At 42.9% G+C, this 26,228-nt stretch overlaps 1 protein-coding gene across 1 annotated transcript in view; it reads right to left on the bottom strand.

Moving 5' to 3' along the window:
- Nucleotides 1–25,937, bottom strand: part of LOC116223881 — a 43,838-nt gene extending 17,901 nt beyond the window's left edge. Inside the window, exon 1 of the mRNA XM_042709975.1 lies at nt 25,670–25,937. Coding sequence (XP_042565909.1) covers nt 25,670–25,937 — 268 coding nt within the window. The remainder of the gene's footprint in view (nt 1–25,669) is intronic.
- Nucleotides 25,938–26,228: the final 291 nt, after the last annotated feature.

Below are 26,228 nucleotides of genomic sequence, written 5' to 3'. Positions count from 1 at the left end.
TGGATCACTGACGTCCGAGGCTCCCTATCTTGCAAGGATGGCAGTTTTGCACAAGGTCGGAAGAAGCTTATCACCTCTGACACAAACATGCTCTTGTACATATGTAGAGTAACTGGCACCTAATAATCTAAGTTACACACACACACAGAAACACAGAAAAACCATGTTTCTGCTTACCTAAGCACATGATTCATACAAGGTATATATATACATACAAGGCACTTGATTCATATATTCTTAAGTCATTAACAGTGCTTTGAATTATCTCCATCAGTCCCTCTTTTTATCCGTTTCAATGGATAATTCAAAATCACAATCAAAATCACAATCAAAATCACAAATCATCTTTCGATAATTCGTCAATTATCATTTACAATGGATCACCTCAAAATCATCACTCTGAGCTTCATCACATGGATTTTCGGGAACAGAGATCATTACTGAGCATAAATCCATATCATCATAAATCAATCATTTAAAATGTCATCATATTTCTTATCCACATTTGTATACTTTGCATTTGTCGGCCAACATAGTGGGTGTCAACTGTGTGTGTGTATCATTAGCTCGCCTAGGCTTCAGATAACATTCAAACAAGGCCTCTTTGCTGTTTCCTTGAAGGCCCTGTTCCCCATTAGGCATTCTGCAGAACACAGCGGCTGTTGAATATTACTGGGCAGGAAAAAGTAAACAGTCTCTTTGCGGAAAGTGTGTTTGGGCAGTCTGGTTCACCTATCTCCACCACGGATGATCTTTAGGCAGGCCCCATCGCGGCCATTTGACCAAGACCGGTGCCAGTTGTGATCAATATGCTAACAGTCCCAAAATGTATCAAAAGTTCCACAATTTTTTTTATTTTCTTGTAACTCCCTATGACTTCACAAAGATAGGACCACCCCGCCCTCCCAGTATCCACTAGGCTCTTCTACCCCACTGGAAAGTGTTGTTTTCTTCACCATGTTTGAGACGAAAAATTGCCTTAGAAAAAAGAATCCCCTTTGTAGCTGGACTTCTGTCACAGTGGGCCGGCCTTGGAAAACTGTAGAGGAAGACAGCTCCTATCCTCTGTCTCTGTCTAAGGCAGGCTTAGTCAACTGTGTGTTAGATGTATCCAGGTGGCTCTCTCCGCTATCTTGACTGTGGTAGATGTTTACAGTAGCACTTGGTATGGTCTGTCCCACTTGGGCGAGTGGCAGTGTTTTCCTTTGAGGCTGTTGATTAGGACCCAATCTCCTGGCCCAACCTTGGTTTTAGCCTCACAGGTTCCTGTGAAGCAGAGAGTTCTGAGAGCATTTTGCTAATTCACATTTTTGCCATATATTCTGCAAATGTATATTCAATCTCATGCATGCTTAATTTCACTAATTTCACTCTTAGATTCTCAACTTGATTTGAATAGGTTAGTTCATTCTTTTCTACCAGTCTTGCTGACTGGGGGTTGTATGAACAGTGACTGTCTATGGCTAGACGATATTTATTTATTTCGTTTGGATTTAACTCGATAAAATCTATAACTGAATGTTTAAACATCTTTCAAACAAAATCATTTAATAAGATGTAAAAAATATATGCTTACTATCTCCACTTATTTAGGCATGTTTTCACCATGGCTGGCTCAGTATTGCAGCATATCTTTTAGTATTGTGAGATCTAATTCTTCATTTGTGTACGTGTCAGATGGTTGTTGTAGTGCGGCCTGGTTAGTGGCCTTGTCTGCTTTGTGGCTTCCCAATGAAGCCGGGTCTTTTGCATGTGTGTGCGAAGTGCAATCAGGGAAATGAGTTCCGCTGCCTGTGCGAAATAGTGTGGAAGTAGTGGCTGTGCGTTCAAGGTTTATTTGCTTGAACCATCAACAAACAATAGTTAAATCAGCTTTTGGAAAAGGCATATCTCGTAGGTCAGCTCTGGCTGCCTGTTTTATCTGTCTTTGCTACACAATCATATGGATTACCATCCTCTGCCGTAAGTAAAAGTTTATATAGACAGAAGTTTAGCGTTCAGCAGGGATAACGACGTGGTGGATCTCTGACGTCCGAGGCTCCCTATCTTGCAAGGATGGCAGTTTTGCACAAGGTCGGAAGAAACTTATCACCTCTGACACAAACATGCTCTTGTACATATGCAGAGTAAGTGGCACCTAATAATCTAAGTTACACACACACACACACAGAAACACAGAAAAGCCATGTTCCTGCTTACATAAGCAGATGATTCATACAAGGTATATTAATACACGGCGATTGGTTCATATATTCTTAAGTCATTAACAGTGCTTTGAAATGATCTCCATCAGTCCCTCCTTTTATCCGTTTCAATGGATAATTCAAAATCACAATCAAAATCACAAATCATCTTTCTTAATTCGTCAATTATCATTTTCAATGGATAACCTCAAAATCATCACTCTGAGCTTCATCACATGGATTTTCGGGAACAGAGATCATTACTGAGCATCAATCCATATCATCATAATTTAATCATTTAAAATGTCATCATATTTCTCATCTACATTTGTATACTTTGCATTTGTCAGCCAACATAGTGGGTGTCAACTGTGTGTGTGTATCATTAGCTCGCCTAGGCTTCAGATAACATTCAAACAAGGCCTCTTTGCTGTGTCCTTGAAGGCCCTGTTCCCCATCAGGCATTCTGCAGAACACAGCGGCTGTTGAATATTACTGGGCAGGAAAAAGTAAACAGTCTCTTTGTGGAAAGTGTGTTTGGGCAGTCTGGTTCACCTATCTCCACCACGGATGATCTTTAGGTAGGCCCCATCGCGGCCATTTGACCAAGACCGGTGCCTGTTGTGATCAATATGCTAACAGTCCCAAAATGTATCAAAAGTTCCACACATTTTTTTTATTTTCTTGTAACTCCCCATGACTTCACAAAGATAGGACCGCCCCGCCCTCCCAGTATCCACTAGGCTCTTCTACCCCACTGGACAGTGTTGTTTTCTTCACCAGGTTTGAGACGAAAAATTGCCTTAGGCAAAGAATCCCCTTTGTAGCTGGACTTCTGTCACAGTGGGCCGGCCTTGGAAAACTGTAGAGGAAGACAGCTCCTATCCTCTGTCTCTGTCTAAGGCAGGCTTAGTCAACTGTGTTTTAGATGTATCCAGGTGGCTCTCTCCGCTATCTTGACTGTGGTAGATGTTTACAGTAGCACTTGGGATGGTCTGTCCCACTTGGGCGAGTGGCAGTGTTTTCTTTTGAGGCTGCTGATTAGGACCCAATCTCCTGGCCCAACCTTGGTTTCAGCCTCACAGGTTCCTGTGAAGCAGAGAGTTCTGAGAGCATTTTGCTAATTCACATTTTTGCCATATATTCTGCAAATGTATATTCAATCTCATGCATGCTTAATTTCACTAATTTCACTCTTAGATTCTCAACTTGATTTGAATAGGTTAGTTTATTCTTTTCTACCAGTCTTGCTGACTGGGGGTTGTATGAACAGTGACTGTCTATGTCTAGATGATATTTCTTTCTTTCGTTTGGATTTAACTCAATAAAATCTATAACTGAATGTTTAAATATCTTTCAAACTAAATAATTTAATAAGATGTAAAAAAAAGATATGCTTACTATCTCCACTTTTTTAGGCATGTTTTCACCATGGCTCAATACTGCAGCATATCTTTTAGTATTGTGAGATCTAATTCTTCAATTGTGTACGTGTCAGATGGTTGTTGTAGTGCGGCCTGGTTAGTGGCCTTGTCTGCTTTGTGGTTTCCCAATGAAGCCGGGTCTTTTGCATGTGTGTGCGAAGTGCAATCAGGGAAATGAGTTCCGCTGCCTGTGCGGAATAGTGTGGAAGTAGTGGCTGTGCGTTCAAGGTTTATTTGCTTGAACCATCAACAAACAATAGTTAAATCTGCTTTTGGAAAAGGCATATCTCGTAGGTCAGCTCTGGCTGCCTGTTTTATCTGTCATTGCTACACAATTATATGGATTACCATCATCCAAGGCTGCAGCCACTACTGCTTGTAAACATTCACACATTGCTTGGGCTACTGGATCTAGCCGTGTAGAATAGTATGCCACTGGTCTTAACCTAAGTCCCCACTCCTGCATTAACACAGATGTCATATAACCTTTTTTACAGTCTCCAGCTTGTATGAACGGCTTGTCGTGTCATGGATGCGCTAAGACAGCAGAACTGACCAACAGTTGTTTTATCTGTTCAAATGCCTGCTTTTTACAGCTGACATGGGCTTAGAATAAAGTAAACTCTGCAACATTTGTGTTTCTAACGCGTAGTTAGGAATCCATTATCTACAGAAGTTAGTCATTCCCAGAAAATACATCATTTATTTCTTTTTCTGTGGCTGAGGTGCTTTTTAAAGATAGCTTTGTGGCCATGTTTCTGTTAAAAATCTTCTTATCTGGAGAACAGCACACGATGTTCAACAACAATTGACTGTCCCTCAAACTGTAGCTAAGTTTGAGCTCATGGCTTGTGAGAATACAGTCTTTTGAGCCAGCACTCAGCCCCCACCCATTCTGTCTTAGTCCAATGCATCAGTCTAGGTTAATGTAGTTAGTGTGACAGGCTTACATTTCTCTTTAAATCTTTTTGGGGCTAAGCAGTATATATTCTATACATAATAATATTTTAAACCCTCTTATTGCCATTATCATGTACGTCTTCTGATTTTGAAACACTAGGGTTAGTTATGTTTCTATTTTCAGACTCTCATAGTTTGTTCTTGAGATCGCAATGGTGAATCAACCCGAGCCCGACCAGAGGTCCCCCGTCTTATTCGTTTTGTGAGGAGGTTGGGGCCAGGGAATTTCCCTGGGGTGATCAGTCCCCTACTGGTTCCGGGTCAAGGCACCTCAGTAATGCGAGATCAGTTTTATAATGAGATATTAGTCATATTTACCCATTGTATATCTTCAATTTAGATATCTGTTTTCCCATTTTTTATTATTATTATTAAAATTCGACTAGACAGGAGTTTCTCTATGTTTATGTTTTGTCTCTTAAAGTGGCATTATGTATGTGTATTATGTATGTACAGTATGTCGCTAACGAGATGCTAGCGGCTAAATCAAGCGAAACCTCTTGAAATTGGCTTACTTTGACAAACTAGTGAATCAACAACTTTCCTAACACAGTCAAACATCAAGCAAGTGCAACACAAGACAAAGCAAGACAGCAAATAAGCTACTTACTAGTTCGGCAGACAGTAGTAACCGGGAGGCTTCAGGCAAACCGACATAACCCAGTATTATGCCGGACCCTGGTATGGCAATGGCACAGAGGCGATTCTCCATATTAAACGTCATTGTAGCGCCCCAATTTTTTTTAAGCTGTTATTCTAAGGTAAAACTGCTTATCTTAACCCTAACCCTGAAGTACAATTCCTACATAATGCCACTTTAAGGAGACCGGAGTATACCTCAGCACCCAGGAGTATCTCTAACTCTAGCAAATTATTTAGTATATCTAAAACAGTTAGTATCAACCCCACAGGAAAAAACGAGGTAAAGATGGATGGATAGGCCTTTAAGAGACTTCTCCGGAGTTGTCTACATTTACATTTACATTTAGTCATTTAGCAGACGCTTTTGTCCAAAGCGACGTACAAGGGAGAGAATAGTCAAGCTACGAGCAATAGAACCTGGTGTAACAATAAATAAATACTACTTTACATAAGAAATATAGCAAAATGAAATAAAAAGAAAAAAGAAGTGCAGAAATGTAACTGCTGTAATTGCAAGTTACGCACTAGTCGAAGTGCCAGTTAGGACGGGAAGTGCTCTCTGAAGAGTTGGGTCTTCAAAAGCTTCTTAAAGGTAGAGAGGGACGCCCCTGCTCTGGTAGTGCTGGGTAGTTAATTCCACCAACGTGGAACTACAAATGAGAATAGTCTGGACTGCCGTACTTGCACAGACGGCAGTGCCAAACGACGCTCACTAGAAGAGCGCAGCATCCTGGGTGTAACATTTGCCCTTACAAGAGCATTTAGGTAGGTGGGAGCAGAACCATCAAGCACTCTGTAGGCAAGCATAAGTGACTTGAACTTAATGCGAGCAGCTACAGGCAGCCAGTGGAGGTCAATGAGTAGCGGGGTGACGTGTGCCCTCTTCGGTTGGTTGAACACCAGACGCGCCGCCGCGTTCTGGATCATTTGTAGTGGTTTCACCACGCAAGCCGGCAGGCCCGTTAGGAGGGCGTTGCAGTAATCAAGGCGGGAACTCACCAAGGTTTGCACCAGCAGCTGGGTGGCATACTGGGTTAGGTACGGCCTGATTTTGCGGATGTTGAATAGCGCAAAGCGGCAGGACCTAAAAACAGAGGCAATGTGGTCCGTGAAAGTCAGTTGGTCATCAATAATGACCCAGAGGTTTCTTGCTGTTTTGGATGGAACAAGAGATAAGGAGTCAATATTGATGCTGATGTTGTGGTGGATGGCCTGTTTGGCTGGAAAGACCATCAGTTCCGTTTTGGCCAGGTTTCAGCTGAGGGTGGTGGTTTTCATCCATGTGGATATATCAGCAAGACAGTCGCGAGATCCGCGCCGAGACAGTGGTGTCCTCAGGAGGGAAAGAACAGAAACAGTTTGAGTATCATCCGGCATAGCAATGATAGGAAAACCATGCGAGCGGGATGATAGGGCCCAGCGAAGTGGTGTAAATGACAAAGAGAAGTGGTCCCATCACCGAGCCTTGGGGCACCCCTGTGGTGAGGTGGTGAGGTACAGACAGCTGACCTTGCCATGACACATTGAACGAGCGCCCAGTGAGGTACGATTCAAACCAGGAGTGCGCCTTGGCAGAAATGCCCATACTTGACAGTATGGACAGAAGGATGCGGTGGTTGACTGTATCAAACGCAGCTGATAAGTCAAGCAGGACGAGAGCTGAGGATTGAGCTGCTGCTCTAGCTGTTTTCAAGGCCTCTGTCACAGACAACAGGGCTGTTTCGGTGGAGTGACCGCTTTTTAATCCAGACTGGTTTGGATCGAGGAGATTGTTCCTTGATAGGAACTCTGTGACCTGTTTGGAAGCTGCCCTCTCAATGGTTTTTGATAGGAGCGTGAGAAGTGAGACCAGTCGATATTTTTCCACCTGAGTGGGATCGAGAGGCGGCTTCTTGAGCAGCGGTGTTACCCGAGCCACTTTAAATGAAGAAGGGAATGTTCCAGAATTAAATGAAGCAATAATCACCTGTGTTATTGCCGGTAAGACGGCAGGTCGATATGGCTTGAAGGATGTTGGATGGGATGGGGTCCAGCGGGCATGTAGTTGGACGGCTACCTGTTAGGATTTTGGAGACCTCACTCTCGCTGAGAGGGGGTGAAAGAAGGAAATGATGAGCCATTGACGGTTTGCGCCCTTAGGGGGGGGGGAGACAGTTGGTCGAACTGTTTCCCGATGGCTGCCACTTTCTCTGTGAAAAGGAAGCAAAGTTATCAACAGTGAGGTTAGTAGCTGGGGGAGGAGGAGGAGGGGTATGAGCAAGAGTTTTGAAGGTGGAGAATAGTTTCCGAGCATCAGTTGCACCGTTGATCTTGTCATTGAAAAAAGTCTTCTTAGCAGCAGTGATGCTGGATGAGAAGGAGGCCAGCAGTGTCTGGTAGCTTGCAAGATCGTCCAGTGCTGCAGATTTGTGCCACTTTCTCTCAGCCGCTCTGAGATTGGAGCGCTGCGTTCGGAGGGTATCACTCAGCCACGAATGAGACTGGGTAGAACGAGCAGGTCTGGTGGAAAGTGGACACAAACTGTCAAAGCATGAGCTCAGAGTGGAGCAGAGTGATTCCGAAGAGCAGAAGAAGAGCAGAAGAAACCAGAGAGGAAAAGTGGGTGGGAGAGAGGTTGCGGAGGTTGCGCCGGAACGAGACCATCGGAGGGGGGACAGAGGGTTGCTCAATGAGCCGAACATCGAAGCAATGAGAGAGATGCAGAGGGGTTACCGTTAGGTTGTCCGTGGTGCAGTTCCGAGCAAGGATGAGGTCAAGCTCTTTTCCTGCTTTGTGAGTTGGAGGAGTGGGGACCTGTTGTAGGTCGAACGAGTGAACCAGGGTCCGAAAGTCAGCTGAGTTGGGATTGTCTAGGTGGATGTTCATGTCGCCAAGGATGAGTATTGGACACTCATGCTCAGGGATGGATGACAGCAGGGTGTCCAGCTCATGGACGAAATCACCCAGTTGTACTGGTGGACGGTAGATAACAATCACATCAGTTTTAACAGGAGCAGTTACCATAATTGCATGATATTCAAAGGAGGCATAACTGTTTGTAGGCAGCAGTGGAGTGAATTTCCAGTTGTCTGAAATCAGCAGCCCCGTCCCACCTCCACGACCAGATGGCCGGGAAGTATGGGAGAAGGCATAGTTGGTGGAGAGTGCTGCCGGGTTAGCATTGTTTTCAGGTTTGATCCATGTCTCCTTGAGAGCTAAGAGCCCCAGGGAGAGGTGGTTGGCATAACCTGAGATGAAATCAGCTTTGTTGACTGCAGACTGACAGTTCCACAGGCCAACAGAGAAAGAGGTTACAGCAGATGAGGTTTGTTGAAGTGAGCGGAGGTTACCCAGGTTGCGCTGCCGTCTGCTGCGCTGAGATCTTTTTTGACAACCAGTGACAACAGAGATGCTACTGTGACACATGGCTATGGCAGAATCCAAAAAAAGTTTACCTTGTTTGTGAGCCTTGTTTCGGTGGACTTGTACAGGTAGACTTGCACGTCTTTACCCAAAAAGGTCTTACACGAAAAGGGCTGAGCACGAGGGCTGACACTTCCGCTGACGCTTCAGCAACAGCCCTATGGAAGTAGCATACTCACTGATTGCACTCGGCTGAAGGCCCTCCCAGTTTCTGTCTTGACAAAGTGCCCTGATTGCTGTGGGAGTGTCTTCAAATGCAACCCACCAATTAGTATCCTTGTTTTGAGTGAAACCAACTTCAGCCAATGGTGGTGGCAAGTTGGAGCAGTTTCAGAGTAGCCTTAAAATACTTAAAATGCAATCTAAGAGTATAGCAGTACAGATATATAATTACACACACAGTCTAGTAGCCCTGTAGCTCCTCTGAAGTGTCTAAGACTGTAGTGGAAATATATACCTCTGGTTAGTGAAATAGGCCCTCCCAATCAACATAACTTATCTAAGAACACAACGTCAACAGCAATAATGATGAAAAAAAAATAATAATAATAATAAACAACTAATCATGGCTGAGGACACAAGCAAGACCAATGGCGAGGGGGTTTACAGGAAGGGCTAGACCAGTGGTTCTCAAACTTTTTCTGTCATTCCCCACTTTGAACAAGGGGGCCTTTTCAAGCCCCACCTGTCCCTCATCGCAACTATAAAATGGTAGGCCAAGCTTAAAATGGTCAATTATTGAAATAACCTCAAGTAATAACAAATAGCATCTTATTTAGGTCAGCAAATGCATATTGCTTGGATTGATTTCATGTTTCATGTTGTAGTGTATTGTTGTTATGGACATGCACACATGGACGGATTATGAAACCATGGGTCAGGACGTGTAACAAAATACACCGCTTCCAACCACAAATAAGAGATACATTTAAGCCACCTCTGATATTAAGAAACACAAAGTCTAAAAACAATTGACAGCAAGCAAAGTTAATAACAGCAACTTCACGCAGAGGTTCTGGTTTAGAGCCCCCCTGAGCTCGTGGGCCCGATAGGCCCGTTCGGTAATCCATCCCTGCACGCACACAGTATTTTATTTCTTTCTGTTGACGGACTTTTACTTTGACATCATAACCGTCTCGTGGGATAGGGAACAACTGTGACAGTTAGCAACGCACATATCTAGTAAGCCTCTATTAAAGTAACACTATGTAACAATTCTACCTTAAAATAACAGCTTGAAAAAAATTGTGCCGCTACAATTACTTTTAATATGGAGAATGGCCTCTCCGCCATTGCCATCGGGGGTCTGTTGGGAAATTACTGCAGTCTGTAGGATTTCTGGAGCCGCCTGGTCCTTTGTGTCTGAGCATGCGCGACTAGGATCGGGTAGTAATTTCGATTCAGAGCTAGCCATTTTTCTGCTGGATTAGTAAGTAGTTTATTCACTGTCCTGCTTTGTCTTGTCTTGCACTTGCTTGATGTTTGACTGTGTTAGCAAAGTTGTTGACTCGCTAGTTTGTCATAAAGGAAGAAAGCTAATTTCAACAGGTTTCGCGGCTAGGGGGAGCTCCAAGCCAAAAACTCCTTAGTGCTGCTTTAAATTATGCTTTTCCTCGTACCCTGGAAAACAATGACTATGTTTTTTCGCTGTCTCACACTGTGATAAATATGTTTAAGTGACCTATGTTTAAATTCTATGAACTGTGTTAGTTCGTTGAAACGTAAAATGTAATTATTATTCATTTAGATACGTTACGTTCTAATATGTGACCATTAGCACACCATTCATTCATAACTCCGTTGGTGGCTAACGTTGGCACTTATTAGCCAGCTGTGCTGTAATCTGCTGTTGCTCTGATTCTTGGTGTAATTAATCTAATAGTAACTTGCTGTGTTTAGTTAAGATACCTTCTAAGTATTTTCCGTTTCTTGTGTACTATCGTTTTACTCATAAGTTTTCACCTGACATCAATAAAGGAGCAAGGCGCTCGCTACCCGCTTATTGTCCCGCTGCAATTAATACGCTGACGTCAATCAAAAGCTATTGTCTATAAAGGAAAGCATTGCCATAGAAAAAATATAAATCTCCCGTTCATCGCGCCCCACTGGCCCCACACTTTGAGAAACACTGGGCTAGACCAATGGCGAGGGGGTTTACAGGAGGGGCTAGACCAATGGGGAGGGGGTTTACAGGAGGGGCAAGACCAATGGGGATGGGGTTTACAGGAGGGGCAAGACATTGTGCCACCAATCAGAGGTAAGACTTTAAAGAATACCTGGTGGCACCCCCAGGGGATTAATCACCATGGCAACTAATGGCTCCAGGCAGGCCCCCCAAACCCGATGTCACAGGACCGCAAACTCCCAGATACACCCAGTTATGTGTTAGGGGTTTAAACTCCCAGATGCACCCAGTTATGTGTTAGGGGTTTAAACTCCCAGATGCACCCAGTTATGTGTTAGGGCAGGGGTACTCAATAGGCGGACCCCGGTCCGGATCCGGACCCAGACGCAATCAAATGTGGACCGAAGCCAAAATCAAAATTTTAATTTAAATCATGATCCAAGCGAGTTTTCATTGTTGCGTGATTTCGTGCTATATATTTTTTTTCCTATTCGATGTGGTTTCTATCTTCCGTGTCCAATCCAGAGGTCCAATCAGGAGCTGTAATAATAACATCACTATGACAACTCTCTCACTCAATGTTGGCCGCGAGCTCTATGGGTCACGCAGGTTGTGTGTGTCAATGGCAACAACGCGGGCAGATCGATTTGTGAACGGTATCTGTTCATCAGCAAACGAAAATTATGGCGTGCTCTAAACCCGACTGTGACGGAGCGAAATATGCACCGTCACTATAAATAGCACAGGGAAAGACGGAGGATTGTTACGGTTCATTAATAAGTGTGCAGCGAACTTTATAGAGTGAGTGCTTGGTGGACTATGAGCCTGTGCGAATGAGCACGCATGGGACAAAAAGAAAGTGCAATTAAATCGCGGAGCTCACCTGCAGCCTAACCGGCAACTAACCGAAGCAGAGCGCATATGGAAACATCTCCCTTATTCACGCAGAAGCGGGAAATAATGGACGGTTCCACTTGAGACGGGTGTTTTCTTCCGTATGGAAGAAGGACATTGTAACTGGCTGTCAGAAGCCAAAGTAATATGTTTGTGCATATGATGATTGTAGGAGCCAAATCATAGGAAAATATTTTGCATTTGAATATTTAATTTACAATATTTAATTTAATTAAGAATTTATTTTGAGTGAACATCTGACAGTTAGTGATGTAAAATCTGTAATGAATGGTAAATGTGAATGGCGAATTGATATTGGATAATGTAGATCCTGTGCGGCACATGTGACGTAAGTGATTTGAGAATGTTTGATTAGATCAGATAGACATGTGTGTAGCTGGGAAGCATACAGCTTTTTTACCATCATCCGTCAACGAAGTTTTGCAATTATTATTTTAGTGTGATATTGTGTTTATTTACTACTACTGCAAGTGGAGATTCTGTTCTTTGGTGAAGAGCAAGGAAATAAAAGACATCAACGGTCAGTCATCTGGGTCTTGTGAGTAGAAACTGTGGATAAAGAACGATAGAAATTGCAAGCTAGCTACGGATATGAGTCAGAAAAACCTTTCATCCTGCACACATGAATAAGTGGTTAAAGTTAACAACGAAAATATAAGCCTGAAATGTTGCCACAACATTAAAGTAAAAAAGCTCGCTAGAGTCGAAAGCTGGCTAAAAGTGAAGAAGTTTGGTAAGTCAAAGGACTGCAAAGAGCTAGGAAAAGTTCGCCCATTGAAGCTATTGGAAGCTAGCAAAGAAGCTAAGTGGATGACTCGGCAAGCATTGGAGTGAGCTTAGCATCGCGGTTATCAAGAATGCATTGATGTCGTTAAGAAGAGCTAAGTGAAAGTGCTTATCAAAACGGGATTTTATGCTGATTCTACTTGGACGTGACTGAGCTGGGTTTTGGATGGAATTGTAAGGATTTGTGTTGTGTCATAACCGAAGACAGCTGTGTCAGACTGAAACAAGGCTTTGTGAGTGAAGTAGCTGCAACATTGTGGAATATCAACGAACAATGATGAGTGAAAAGGACGACGTGCCTGTCAACACTCGTGAGAGGACGCTGACGGCTAAAGGAGCAGAGAATAGACTGCATATTCTCACAAACGCCAGAAGAGGTACATTATCACAATTGACTGCAAAATCAAACGAAATTGAGCTACTTTTGAACAGTGAAGAATTGCCTGCTGTACATGACATTCAAAAGGAATTTAAAGTGTACAAGAAACAATATGAAGAGCTTAATGAGTGCAATTGTGTAGTAGCATCATGTCTCAATGCTGAAGAAAAGGAGGTTGACCAGCAGTTTTGGTTTCAATCAAAGAATGAACAATGCTTGCAGTTTATGGCTAAAGTTAAAAGGTGGATTGAAGCGAAAACATGTGATGCAGAGATAACACCTTTGGACAGTGTGTCTAGGGTGTCAAAGGTGTCAAGTGCCTCTGCAGCCCGCATGAAAGAAGAAGCCAATAGAGCTGCTCTGATGGCACAGGCAGCAGCTTTGCAAGAAAAACAAGCATTAGAATTGAAGGAGACTGAAATTAAAGCTGCAAAGGAAAGATTAGAGATTGATACAGCTCTTGCCGTTTCCACTGCTAGAATGAAAGTATATGAGGAGTGTGAAGAACTTCAATCCCAGACGGGTACAAAAGAACCTTTATTGCTGTTGGACAGTTTTAAACGTGAGCCAGGGCATGGTGACTTACAAGGTTTGCTATCGACCAGACCGAAGAAGCCAACATATGATCTGACTACTAACCTGGCTGGGGCTTTTGGAGCAGGTTTTGGACAGACGGATGTTCCACCACCTATCCCTAACCAACCTAGACTTGTGCCTCAACCTCATGATGGAGCAAGACAGATGTACCACATGATGCAACGTCAGACAGACATTGCAGAGCTGTTGGCAAGGAACCAACAGCTGTTTCGCTTACCAAAAAGAGGTGTTCCAGGGAGACCCACTGAAGTTCAGATCCTTTATAAGAGCTTTCATACATGCCATTGATTCCCGTGCTGAGAGCAATGCTGATAAACTATACTTCTTGGAGCAGTACACCAGAGGCGAGGCCCGTGATCTTGTGAGGAGCTGTCAGCATATGCCTGACCATCGTGGATATGCAAAGGCTTTGAGACTACTGCAAGAGAAGTATGGAAATTAGTTGAAGGTGGCTACTGCGTTGATTGAAAAGGCTTCCAAGTGGCCACAAATAAAATCTGAAGATGCAAAGGCGCTAAATGCTTTCTCAGTGTTCCTTGTGAGTTGTCGTAATGTTATGGAAGACATTGATTATATGGAAGAAATGGACAACCCCACAAATATGAGGGCCATCATTGCGAAACTGCCATTCAGAACCAGGGAGCGATGGAGAGTTTATGCTTTCGATATCCAGGAGAAGCGAAGTAGAAGAGCCAGGTTTGCAGAGCTGGTAAACTTTGTTGAACGGCAAGCAAAGATCATGTCTGATCCTCTCTTTGGAGATCTTGACCTGTCAGTGAATGAAAATAAAACCACAATGAAGAGTCAACAAGGAAGCAAGTACAGGAAAGAGGGGAAGCAAGGAAGTAGCTTTGCTACTAAAGTGGAACAAGTTGAAGATAGTGATGATCAAGGTGAGTCATCAAAGTCAAAGACTGATGTGTCATTCAAATGTGCCTTTACAAAACCGTGCATATTTTGTGAAAGGAACCACACACTGCAAGAATGTCATAAAATAAGAGAGAAGCCACACAAAGACAGAGTGACATTCTTGAAGAAAAATGGGCTCTGCTTTGGTTGCTTACTCAAAGGCCACCTGAGCAGGGAATGTAAAAAGAAGATGTCATGTGAGATGTGTTTTCTGAAGCATCCCAGTATGCTGCATTTCTCAAGCCAGGAGAAAAGTGCAAAGGGGAAGCCAAGTGAAACTGAGGTCAGCAAAAGCAGTGCAGCCAGTGCACCAGCAGGTGTCTATCAAGAGTCAAGTGCCTGTACTGGGGCTGGAGACAGTTGTGTGCTTGCCATTGTGCCGGTTAGAATTAAATCCAAAAGGAGTGATGAAGCTGTGGAAGTCTACGCATTCATGGACCTAGGCAGCTCCGCGTCATTCTGTACTGAAGCTCTAGCAAGGCAACTGAATGTTCAAGGAAGACGAACTGAGCTTATGTTGAGCACTATCAATGCTAGAAGGCGAGTAGAGAGCTATATCCTCACTGATTTGGAAGTTAGCGGTATAGAAGACAACAACTTCATTGCTCTATCGAAAGTCTTCACTCAGAAAAGGATTCCTGTATCCAGAGAGAATGTACCACTACAGAAGGAGGTTGAGAAATGGCCATACCTCAGTGAAGTAAGACTGCCTCACATTGATGCAGATGTGGAACTTCTCATTGGAACCAAAGAATACAGCATCTTGGAGCCATGGAAAGTGACTCCAAGCAAGGACAATGGCGAAGAATCCTACGTTCCATGAAGAATATGTTACATTCATGAATGACATGTTGAACAAAGGATATGCCACTGAAGTGCCAGAGACAAAGCTGAACCGCCAGGATGGTAAAGTGTGGTATATTCCCCACCATGGGGTATACCATCCACAAAAGAAGAAGCTCCGCGTAGTGTTTGACTGTGCAGCCAGCTATCAAGGAGTCTCACTTAACAATGAGCTTCTACAAGGACCGGATTTGACCAACTCGCTTGTTGGAGTGTTATCTCGCTTCAGGCAAGAACCAGTCGCTATGATTGCTGATGTAGAAGCGATGTATTATCAAGTGAGTTCCTGAAGATGACACAGACCTACTGCGCTTCCTATGGTGGCCAGCAGGAGACCTAAGCCAGAACATCGCTCAATACAAGATGGCTGTTCACCTTTTCGGTGCGACTTCTTCTCCAAGTTGTGCAAATTTTGCACTCCGAAGAACAGCAGAGGAGAACCGTAGCAAGTCGTCACATGAGGCTGTGGACACAGTTCTGAAGAATTTTTATGTAGACGACTGTTTGAAATCAGTTGCAGATGAAGCTCAAACAGTCGAATTGTGCAAAGATCTCACAGCCCTATGTGCAAGTGGAGGATTTCACCTGACAAAATGGACAAGTAACAGCCGGGCCTTACTTGCCTCTGTTCCTGACTGTGAGAGAGCCAAGGATGTCAGAGACTTGGACTTATCTCATGATGTGCTACCAACGGAAAGAGCATTGGGTGTGCTATGGTGCACAGAATCAGACTCATTCAAGTTCAAGTTCAAGATCAATGTCAAAAACAAGCCTATCACAAGACGAGGAATTCTCTCAGTCACAAGCTCAATCTATGATCCGCTGGGATTTCTTGCCCCTGCAATTCTTCCCGCAAAGACGCTCATGCAACAACTGTGCAAAGAAGGTCTTGCTTGGGATGATGAGATTCCAGATCAGTTGAGTAGGAAGTGGAATGCTTGGCTTCAAGAGCTACACCAGTTGTCAGCTGTAACCATACCCAGATGTGTGAGACCATCAGAGTTTGGACCTGTTGAAACTGCACAGCTCCACCACTTTTCTGATGGAAGTGAAAGTGGATACGGAACTGTCTCTTACCTGAGATTGAAAACTAGGGATGGAAGTGTTCACTGTGCTGTCATGATGGGAAGATCACGGGTGGCACCACTGAAGCAGACCACTATTCCACAAATGGAACTGACTGCAGCAGTGGTTGCTGTGAACACAGACAAGATGTTGAGGAAAGAGCTTCAAATGGATCTCATTAACTCGACATTCTGGACCGACAGCACGACTGTGTTGAAATACATAGAGAATGAAAAGCTTCGCTTCAAAACCTTCGTTGCTAATCGCATTGCTGTCATCAGAGAGTCGACTAAGCTTGAGCAATGGAAATATGTCAATACTTCAATTAATCCCGCTGATTGTGCTTCCAGAGGGCTTATGCCGACCAAGTTCATGAAGAATTTGAGCTGGTTTCATGGTCCAGCATTTCTCAAAAAAACAGAATTTCAATGGCCAGGCAGACTTGATGATACAAGGGTTAATGAAGACAATGACAATGAAGTGAGACACACAGCCACAGTTAACCTCACAGACGCATCTGAAGATGTACATGCTGTGAACAAACTGTTGAACCACTACTCCAGCTGGTACCGGGTGAAAAGAGCTGTGGCGTGGGTTCTCAAACTCAAAGATCTCCTTCTACAACGTTGCAGGAGAGAGACTCACAGACAAGTCACAAGTGTAAACAAACAATAGTCAATAAGAACAAACAAAGTGACAAATTGATGAAGACAAAGACTGTCCTCACAGTGGAGGACTTGACAACAGCGGAAATGGAGATTATCAAGTTCTGCCAAGGTGAAACGTTTCAAGAAGAAATCTGCCTGCTTAAGAAAGGCATTGGTGTGAAGAAAACTAGTCACTTGAGGAAGCTTGATCCAATCATTGAGAATGGAGTACTGAGAGTTGGAGGTCGTCTATCTGCTGCTGCAATGCCGGAGCATGTAAAGCATCCAGCTATCATCCCAAAGGACTTGCATGTCACCACATTGATATTGCAAGACATTCATGAGAAGATTGGGCACTGCGGAAGACTTTACATGCTCTCACAGGTGCGCCAGAGATATTGGATTCCCTCAGCTAACTCAGTGGTGAGGAAGTTTCTGTCAAAGTGTGTGATTTGCAGAAAAGTCAAAGGTCAACCCCTTGGACAGAAAATGGCAGATTTACCCAAAGACAGACTTCTCCCTGACAAACCACCCTTTACAAATGTTGGGGTTGATTATTTTGGGCCTTTTGATGTGAAGCAAGGCCGCAGCACTGTAAAGAAGTATGGTGCATTGTTCACCTGTCTTACCACAAGGGCAGTGCACATTGAAATATCGCACTCATTGGACACTGATTCATGTCTAAATGCAATCAGACGCTTTGTGTGCAGAAGAGGACAGGTATCCGTTATGCGCTCAGATAACGGTACCAACCTAGTTGCCGCTGAGTGTGAGCTGCGTGAAGCCATCCAGCAATGGAACCAGTCAAAGATCCAAGATTCACTCATGCAAAAAGGAATCCAGTGGATATTTAATCCACCCGCTGGGTCACACTTTGGAGGGATCTGGGAAAGACAGATCAGATCTGTCAGAAAAGTTCTGAGGTCTGTACTCAAGGAGCAAACAGTCAGTGATGAGTGTTTACAGACACTTATGTGTGAAGTGGAATCAATACTAAACAACAGGCCACTGACTACAGCAACTGATGATCCTATGGATCTAGAAGCATTGACTCCTAACCATTTGCTACTAATGAAGAAACAGCCAGTTCTGCCCCCTGGACTGTTCAACAAGGAAGACTCATACACTCGCCGACGATGGAAGCAAGTGCAATATCTTGCTGACTTGTTTTGGAAGCGGTGGGTGCGTGAGTACCTACCCATGCTTCAGGAGCGGCAAAAGTGGACTCAGAGAAAGAAGAACTTGGCCGCTGGGGACATTGTTATGATTGTTCATGATTCAGCACTGCGGAGTTCGTGGGTGTTGGGACGAGTTCTCCAGGTCATGCCTGACGCCAAAGGACTTGTAAGGCGTGTCCTCATCAAAACGAAGACGAATACTTTGGAAAGACCCGTGGACAAACTTTGCTTGATTTGTGAAATGGACACTTGAGTGAGTGTTTAAAAAAAAAAAAATGTGAATATTGTACTGTATAAGTTTTTGTTTATTATGTATACAGTAATTTGTGATATTGCTTAGTAGGTATATTTACTGCATCTAAGGTTTGATTGACAAGTGATACCTAATGTTTGAGTTGGATTTATTTGGCTCTTTATTGATAAGTGAGTAATATCAGTCTGCATGCCTTCCAATTAGGGGCTGGAAATGTAGGAGCCAAATCATAGGAAAATATTTTGCATTTGAATATTTAATTTACAATATTTAATTTAATTAAGAATTTATTTTGAGTGAACATCTGACAGTTAGTGATGTAAAATCTGTAATGAATGGTAAATGTGAATGGCGAATTGATATTGGATAATGTAGATCCTGTGCGGCACATGTGACGTAAGTGATATGAGAATGTTTGATTAGATCAGATAGACATGTGTGTAGCTGGGAAGCATACAGCTTTTTTACCATCATCCGTCAACGAAGTTTTGCAATTATTATTTTAGTGTGATATTGTGTTTATTTACTACTACTGCAAGTGGAGATTCTGTTCTTTGGTGAAGAGCAAGGAAATAAAAGACATCAACGGTCAGTCATCTGGGTCTTGTGAGTAGAAACTGTGGATAAAGAACGATAGAAATTGCTAGCTATGGATATGAGTCAGAAAAACCTTTCATCCTGCACACATGAATAAGTGGTTAAAGTTAACAACGACAATATAAGCCTGAAATTTTGCCACTACAATGATGCTCAATGTAAAGTATTGTATGCTTGATACAACTTTGATATGTAGAATTGTTGTCTGTTTAGATAATTGATTACTGATTGATGGTTAACTCCGGGGAGGAGGAGTTAAGTAAATATAACCTGCATCCAGGGAATGGCAGGGGAGTGGAGATTGGACCTCTGTCTTGAGAGGATGCCTATTGCTTTTGGTTAAGAAGCTATAACTGCTAGTCAGTGTTATTAAGTGTCTGTCTGCCTGCCTTTGTTTGTTTTGGGAAAATTTGTTAGTGTTACATGTTAAAGTTCGTTCTGTCTGTCACCTGCCGGCAGTTTAATAAATCTGCACCTTTTGGACTACTTAAAACACCTTCTCATGGTTACTGCCTCTGCCGCTCAACAACTCTACTTCACAAAAAAGTTGATTCCAAAAATCGCGAATTTAAGAGAGTGGACTGACAAGTAGCCTATGCATTTGTGCTGCCTGTGGGGAGCACAACACCGATGTGTTTAATCTGCAGCGAGACGGTTGCCCTTGTCAAAAGTGGTAACGTGAAACGTCACTATGAAACAAAGCATGCACACTTTGAACAAAATTACCCCCAGAACTCTGAGGTAAGGGCCAGAAAAATAAACCAACTGCAATCATCATAACATGCAGTATAATAGTTAAATCAGCCACGCAACAAGAGCGTGCATACCTCAACATACTGTTGTGAGTCTGCCTTATCAACCATGAATATGGTGCAAAACAAATACAGGAGCACACTCACTAATGATTACTTAAATCAGTGCCTCCGCCTGGCCCTCACATCTTTAATGCCCAAGTTTAACGCACAAAAAGGTGTCACCTTTCACACAAATCAGGCCAGACCACATCACCTTTTGTGCATAGTTCGAACTTTTTTGTTGGAGTTATGTTTTTGGATTTTGACCGTTACTGTTCCGGACCCTGACCTGAATGGAAATTTGGAGAGTGGACCTTTTGGGTTTCTAATTGAGTACCCCTGTGTTAGGGGTTTAAACTATACTGTTCTGAATTATATCGTTTAGCAGGGACGTGCACAGGGGGTGGCTAAGGTTGCCCGGGCAACTGCCTGTTTGTTTGCCCTCCTCGAGTCAAAAGGCCCCTCCGAGGGAGAAAAACATTAAATAAAAAAAATAGTAATTGAATAGTACATTTAAACAGCTGCAGAATTTCATGTCGGCCTAGATAAAAAAAATCGCCACAAATATTTCATAAAGTAGCCTTATTCACTTCCAATCGATAAGCCTATGGGCAACGAGAGTGAAAGTCAGTAGGGGGAGGGCAAAGTAATTTGTTTGGGCATGCCCCCTACTCTGTTTACTCTAGGCTACTGCACGCGACTGCCTGCATTTCTTTGCCTCAAGAGACGGTCACGGTTATATTCTTCTGTGTCGATGAGCAACTGCTTTGACATTGTCAGAAAAGGTGAATTTTAAGTTGTAGAAATGAACAAACGAACATCATCATCTAGTTTTATGAAATGAATTAAAATCTTCATAGATCCAGGCTCAGTTTGCCTACCAGACAACCAGCCCGCTATCACATGCTAATTTTTTGGTAGGAAGACTAAGCTACACGTCTGCTCATGGTTAGTTTCTAACATTTCGTTTTAACAAAAATAATAAATGATGGAAGTAATGCATCCCATGAATTATTTCATTCAAAATAGTTAAATGCCTAAATCCTATCACTGTTTTGGGTGTTGTTAAGTGTTGTAGAGTTTTCGCTTAGTTGTGTCCACCTACAAAGATTACCGTGTGCGTTTCAAGTGCTAAACCGTTTCAAGTGCTTTCACGGTCAACCCTCGCGGTTATAGACCACGCAACTTTTTTAGACTTTTCAATACGGAACCCTTGTCACAGTATACCAAGCCCTATAGTATTTTCCTTAAAGTCAAGGTACGAGAAGGGACCTCTGGGTACACCAGGAGACCACCTAAACGTACTCCCTTCTTAATGAGAGAGAGAAGCAACTCACCTTTTCCACGCAGTCGTCAGTCTCCCTGTACCGAAGGTGTCTGGCAATTAGGCAGAGACATTTTGGAGAAGACTGCTGAATTAGACTTTGTGTAGCCTATAAAGGGAGGTGTGTCGGTAAGACGCGGGGAGAGAACTCACTCCATTAAAAGACTCAGAAGCGAGGTTTTGTATTAACAAGCTCCTCAAAGGTTTAATACAAAGAGGACAAAAGATACATACAAAAGTTAACTACTCTACTAACACGCTAAAAAGGCACTCTTTCTCTGCCTTGCACATTTCAATAGACACTCAAGAATATTTCAGCACACTTAAACACATACATTGTTCTACAGCAGGTACACACAGTATGCACATTTCACACAGTATGTAAGCACATTTCACTATTAAAGCAGTTTTCAGCAAGCATACATTTATATAGGTTTATCAAACATGACTCAAGCAGTTTCAGCAAGCATATATTTGTAAAGGTTTATCAAACATGACTCAAGCCTGAGATGCATTAGGATCGATGTTTTGGCTGGCGGGTCCATCTATCTGCAGCTCATTCATCAGTGTAGAGTGCGGTAGAAGCTAGAATGCTTACGGAAAAGAGAAAGATTCAGGAGAGAGAGGCAGCAAAGGGGAGCACATCTTTGCAGAGTTAGTTACAAAGAAGCAAACCAGCAGGTGAGACAGAGACATTGCATTGTGATAAAGATGACAATGTGTAGGCTAATTAATTAATGTGAAACAGGCTCATATTTTCAGACTCATATTTTTAGCCTACTAATGGCAGTTTATTATAATTACATTACATTTAAGAGACCTGTCCATGAGACCTGTCATTCTCTCCACGTCCCTGTGCATGAGACCTGTCATTCTCTCCACGTCCCTGTTCTTTGTGGCCTTTGTGCTTTCTTGAAGGAACACAGCTGTAGGAGATGTCAAGGTACTTGTAGGTGCCAAAACACGGATCATCGAAGATGCTGTTTGAGGCCTGCAGAAGGCATGTCGTTCTTCCTTCACATCTTTAAAGCAAGGACAAATAGGTTAAATGAGTTGTTAAAATGATTGGCTTTTTCCTACAACAACAACAAGGTAATTGAAGGTTTCAGGCCCAACTGGAAAAATACTTTTACACTTTCACCAGACCTGATGGCCTGCCTTCACTACTCAGTAGGGCTGAAGATGCAGAAACCCATTTTCACTGTAAAACTGGTTTGCTGTTGATGAAACATGAGTTCACATGTCCGTAACTCACCTCTCCCTCACTATAGGGAGCGTTGTAGTTAACTTACCTCTCCCTTACTATAGGGAGCGTTGTAGTTAACTCACATCTCCCTTACTATAGGGAGCGTTGTAGTTAACTCACCTCTCCCTTACTATAGGGAGTGTTGTAGATGCAGAGCAGTCGGTCTTGCTGAGTTGATTTGCAGGGCATCCAGAAGAGCAGGTGGTTTTATCTCTCCGCCCGTAACTGGCAGTGTGGATATGGATTACATTGGAACCTGAAGAGGAAGACATAATTTGTAACAGAAGGAAAAGATAGCAGTACATATGTCTGTCCAAGCGCCTAGAGACAATTGTATTGACAAGACAGACATTAAATTAAGACATCGTCGGCATAAAGGCTTATCTTATGATGTACATTGTCTATTTGTAAGCCCTGGATGGAGGGTATTGTCCTTATGGCCTCTGCCAATGGTTCAATAACCATGGCAAACAACAGGGGGGACAATGGGCAGCCCTGCCTTGTTCCTCTATGCACAGGGAAACCGTCAGACCTCAGTCCATTAGCAAGAATGGCTGCTTGAGGATTATCGTACAAGACCTTGACCCATCTAATAAAATTATCCCCTAAACCAAATTTCTCCAAGCAGTAAAATAAATATGACCATTCAACTCGGTCAAAGGCCTTCTCTGCATCCAGAGAAAGCACTAAACCATCAACTTGTCTACGTTGGAAGACCTGAATGATATTAAGAAGACGCCTAACATTGTTATAAGAGTTTCTGTAACGAACGTGGAAACGTAGGATCCAAATGCTCGACTCGGAGACAGAGATGCAGAATAACAATCTTTACTGAACGGGTTCGGTACACGGTAAGACAGAGCAGAGGTACCGGCAAGGAGGAGGCAATCACGGAGTCGAGTAAACAGTCCAGGGTCGTTATCCAGATGGGTGGTTGTGGAGGCAAAGGTACCGGCAAGGAGAAGGCAAACACGGAGTCGATTATACAAGCAAGGGTCGTTATCGCTAGAACTTTGGAAATCATGGAAAACGCTGGAACTCTTGAGACACGGGGGAAACAAAGACGAACTGGCAACGAGCCACAGGAAAACACAGACTAAATACACTAGGTGATGAGGAACAGGTGAACACAATCAGGGAGGGGCAGACAATCAACAAGATGGAGCACACATGAGGCAGGGAGTGAGGAGTCTGAAACGAGAGGAGAGGTGAGTAAACAATCACAACATGGGACACAAGAATAAATGATCTATCGCAACAAACTTAACTTAATAAACTGGACTGGACGTAACAGTTTCTCCCCTTTATGAAACCAGTTTGATCCTCTTTTATAATTTTAGGTAGGAGACTTTCAAGGCGTATAGCCAACATTTTTGCCAAGATCTTCCTGTCTACATTTAGAAGGGATATGGGCCTATAAGAGGCACAGGACTCAGGACATTTCCCCTTTTTCAGTATGAGTGAGATATTTGCTTCTTTCAAGGTCGGGGGTAACTCTTTATTTGAGAAAGCATCATTAAACATGCTGACTAAAGGGTCTACTAATACGCCTGAAAACTCTTTGTAAAATTCACTGCTGTACCCATCCGGTCCACCAGCTTTCCCATTCTGAAGAGTTCCTATGGCATTAAACACCTCTTCTCTGGAAATGGGTGAATTAAGAGCAAGTTTATGTTCTGATGGTATAGTGGGCAAGTTTAGCTGGTCAAAGAACTTATCCATCAGAACAGACGCATCCCTTGGCTGCTCAGAACTATAGAGATTATGATAAAATATCTTAAAGTTGTCATTTATAAGCTTATTATCATATATACGGCTGCCTTGAGCATCACAAAGGGCTGCAATGGTTTGTGACTGCTCTTTTTTTTGTGAGATATGCTAGGTATTTCCCAGGTTTATCCCCATGTTCATAAAACTTTTGTCTAATAAATCTGACTTTGACTTCCTCATCTTGTGTTAAAAGGTTGTCTAAGGTTGTTCTAATTGCAGATATTTCTGTCAAAATAGTGGGAGATGGGCACTCAACATAAGCATTTTCTTTAGTTTTAAGTTCAGCCATTAACAGATTCTGCTTTTCTCTTTTTTTACTTGCTGAAAAGGAAATAATCAACCCCCTAGCATATGCTTCAGCAGTTTCCCATAATAAGGCCGGGTTGTCTGTGGATCGAGTGTTAATGGAGATAAAATACTGAAATTCAGTGGTAAAATGAGTAACAAATGTATGATCTTTCAAGATTGATGTGTTCAGTCTCCAGAACTCCACTATTTACACCCTTGATGGAGAGGTCCAAAATTACCTTGGCATGATCAGAAATCAAAATACTACCAATAGAGCAAGACAAAACCCTGTGCATCGCGAGACCTGACAAGAAAAAGTAGTCAATCCTACTGTGAGAGCCATGAGGTGCAGAAAAGAAAGTATACGCTTTATCAGAAGTGTGAATTGTTCTCCAAACATCAACAAATCCTAAATCCTCACAAATAGAACAGAGTGCCTTAGCCTGTGGTGAAAGAGACATAGCTTTAGAAGGTAATTTATCAATAAGTGGGTTTAGTATGCAGTTAAAATCTCCACCTACAATGGCAATATCTGACTGAATCTCAGAAAAGTCCAAGAATACCTTAGTTGTAAAGTCAGAGGGGTGAGCAGGAGGGTAGTACACGTTCAGTATAGATATAACTGTACCTTGCAAGATGCCCTTTACAATAACATATCGGCCACTTTTATCTTTAATACAGTCCAGCAATGAAAACTGCAAGTTCCTTCTCACTAATATAGCCACTCCTCTACTTCTTGAGGTGAATGAGGAAAAAAACACCTGATTAAAACCTTCCTTCTGCAATTTGAGATGCTCTTCATCATCCAAGTGCGTTTCTTGCAGGAGAGCAATATCAATATGCCCTTTTTTTTAAAAACGCAGTACTTTTCTTCTTTTAACAGGACTATGAACCCCTTTTATGTTCCATGTACATAGACGTAACTTATTACTCGCCATATAGGCCAACTTTATTTATTTTTATTTATGAGTATGCTGAGAACATGAATCCTAAAACATATAATACGACATGTGCAGTCACTGAGCCAAGAGAAGAAAAACAAAAAAAGTAATGTGAACAAGAACTACTATACAAAAATAAACAAATTAAACTTAAATTTTCAAGGGGGTTGTCCCTGCTACCTAACCTACAGGGAGTTCCAAACATCGCCCACGGCAAGACTAAAGAGCTTGCCACCCAATCTTCATTCCTCACCACCATCGTCAAAAAAAAACAACAACAACACGTCAGCCTACTCACAGTGGCTATACTTGGCAAATAGAATATAAAGTCTATGTATAGATAAACTCAAACATTAATCTTCAAAAATCAGTGTCTGAGTCCAGTCTTCAGTCTGGCATACCTTTGCGTCCTTCTAATGACTGTGCGAGTAATGCGCCATCTTTCGGAGAGTCGAATCTCTTCTGCTTACCATCGACTGTCACCCTTAAAGTAGCCGGATAGAGCAATGCATAGATCACGTTCATTTTCCTTAGTCGGGTCTTCGTGTCATCAAATGCCTTACGCCGCCGAACCACTTCTGCCGAGTAGTCATTGAAGAAGGAAACTTTGGGCTTTCTGGCCGTAGCATCATCTTTACCTCGAGATCCGAGCCGCCGTGCCGCATCCATTACCCGCTGTTTGTCTTGAAAGTTGTGAAACTTCAGTATAAATGGTCTTGGACGCTGGTTATGACTGGGTTTCGGTGCCAATGATCTGTGAGCCCTGTCAAGCTTTAAACGACCATCTTTCACAGTCATTTGAAGGTGTTCTGGTATCCACGTTTCTAAAAATTCCACTGGATTTGTCCCTTCGGAGCCTTCTGGTATGCCAACCACACGCACATTGCATTTACGACCTCGGTTGTCAAGATCATCGATGTGCTCAAACATGTCGCGCACTTGTTTTTCAAGGGATGCTAT

This window comes from Clupea harengus, chromosome 15, assembly GCF_900700415.2.
Source record: "Clupea harengus chromosome 15, Ch_v2.0.2, whole genome shotgun sequence".
Taxonomy (NCBI): Eukaryota; Metazoa; Chordata; class Actinopteri; order Clupeiformes; family Clupeidae; genus Clupea; species Clupea harengus.
The sequence above is the reverse complement of the archived record's forward strand: the minus strand, read 5'-3'. Positions and strand labels throughout refer to the sequence as shown.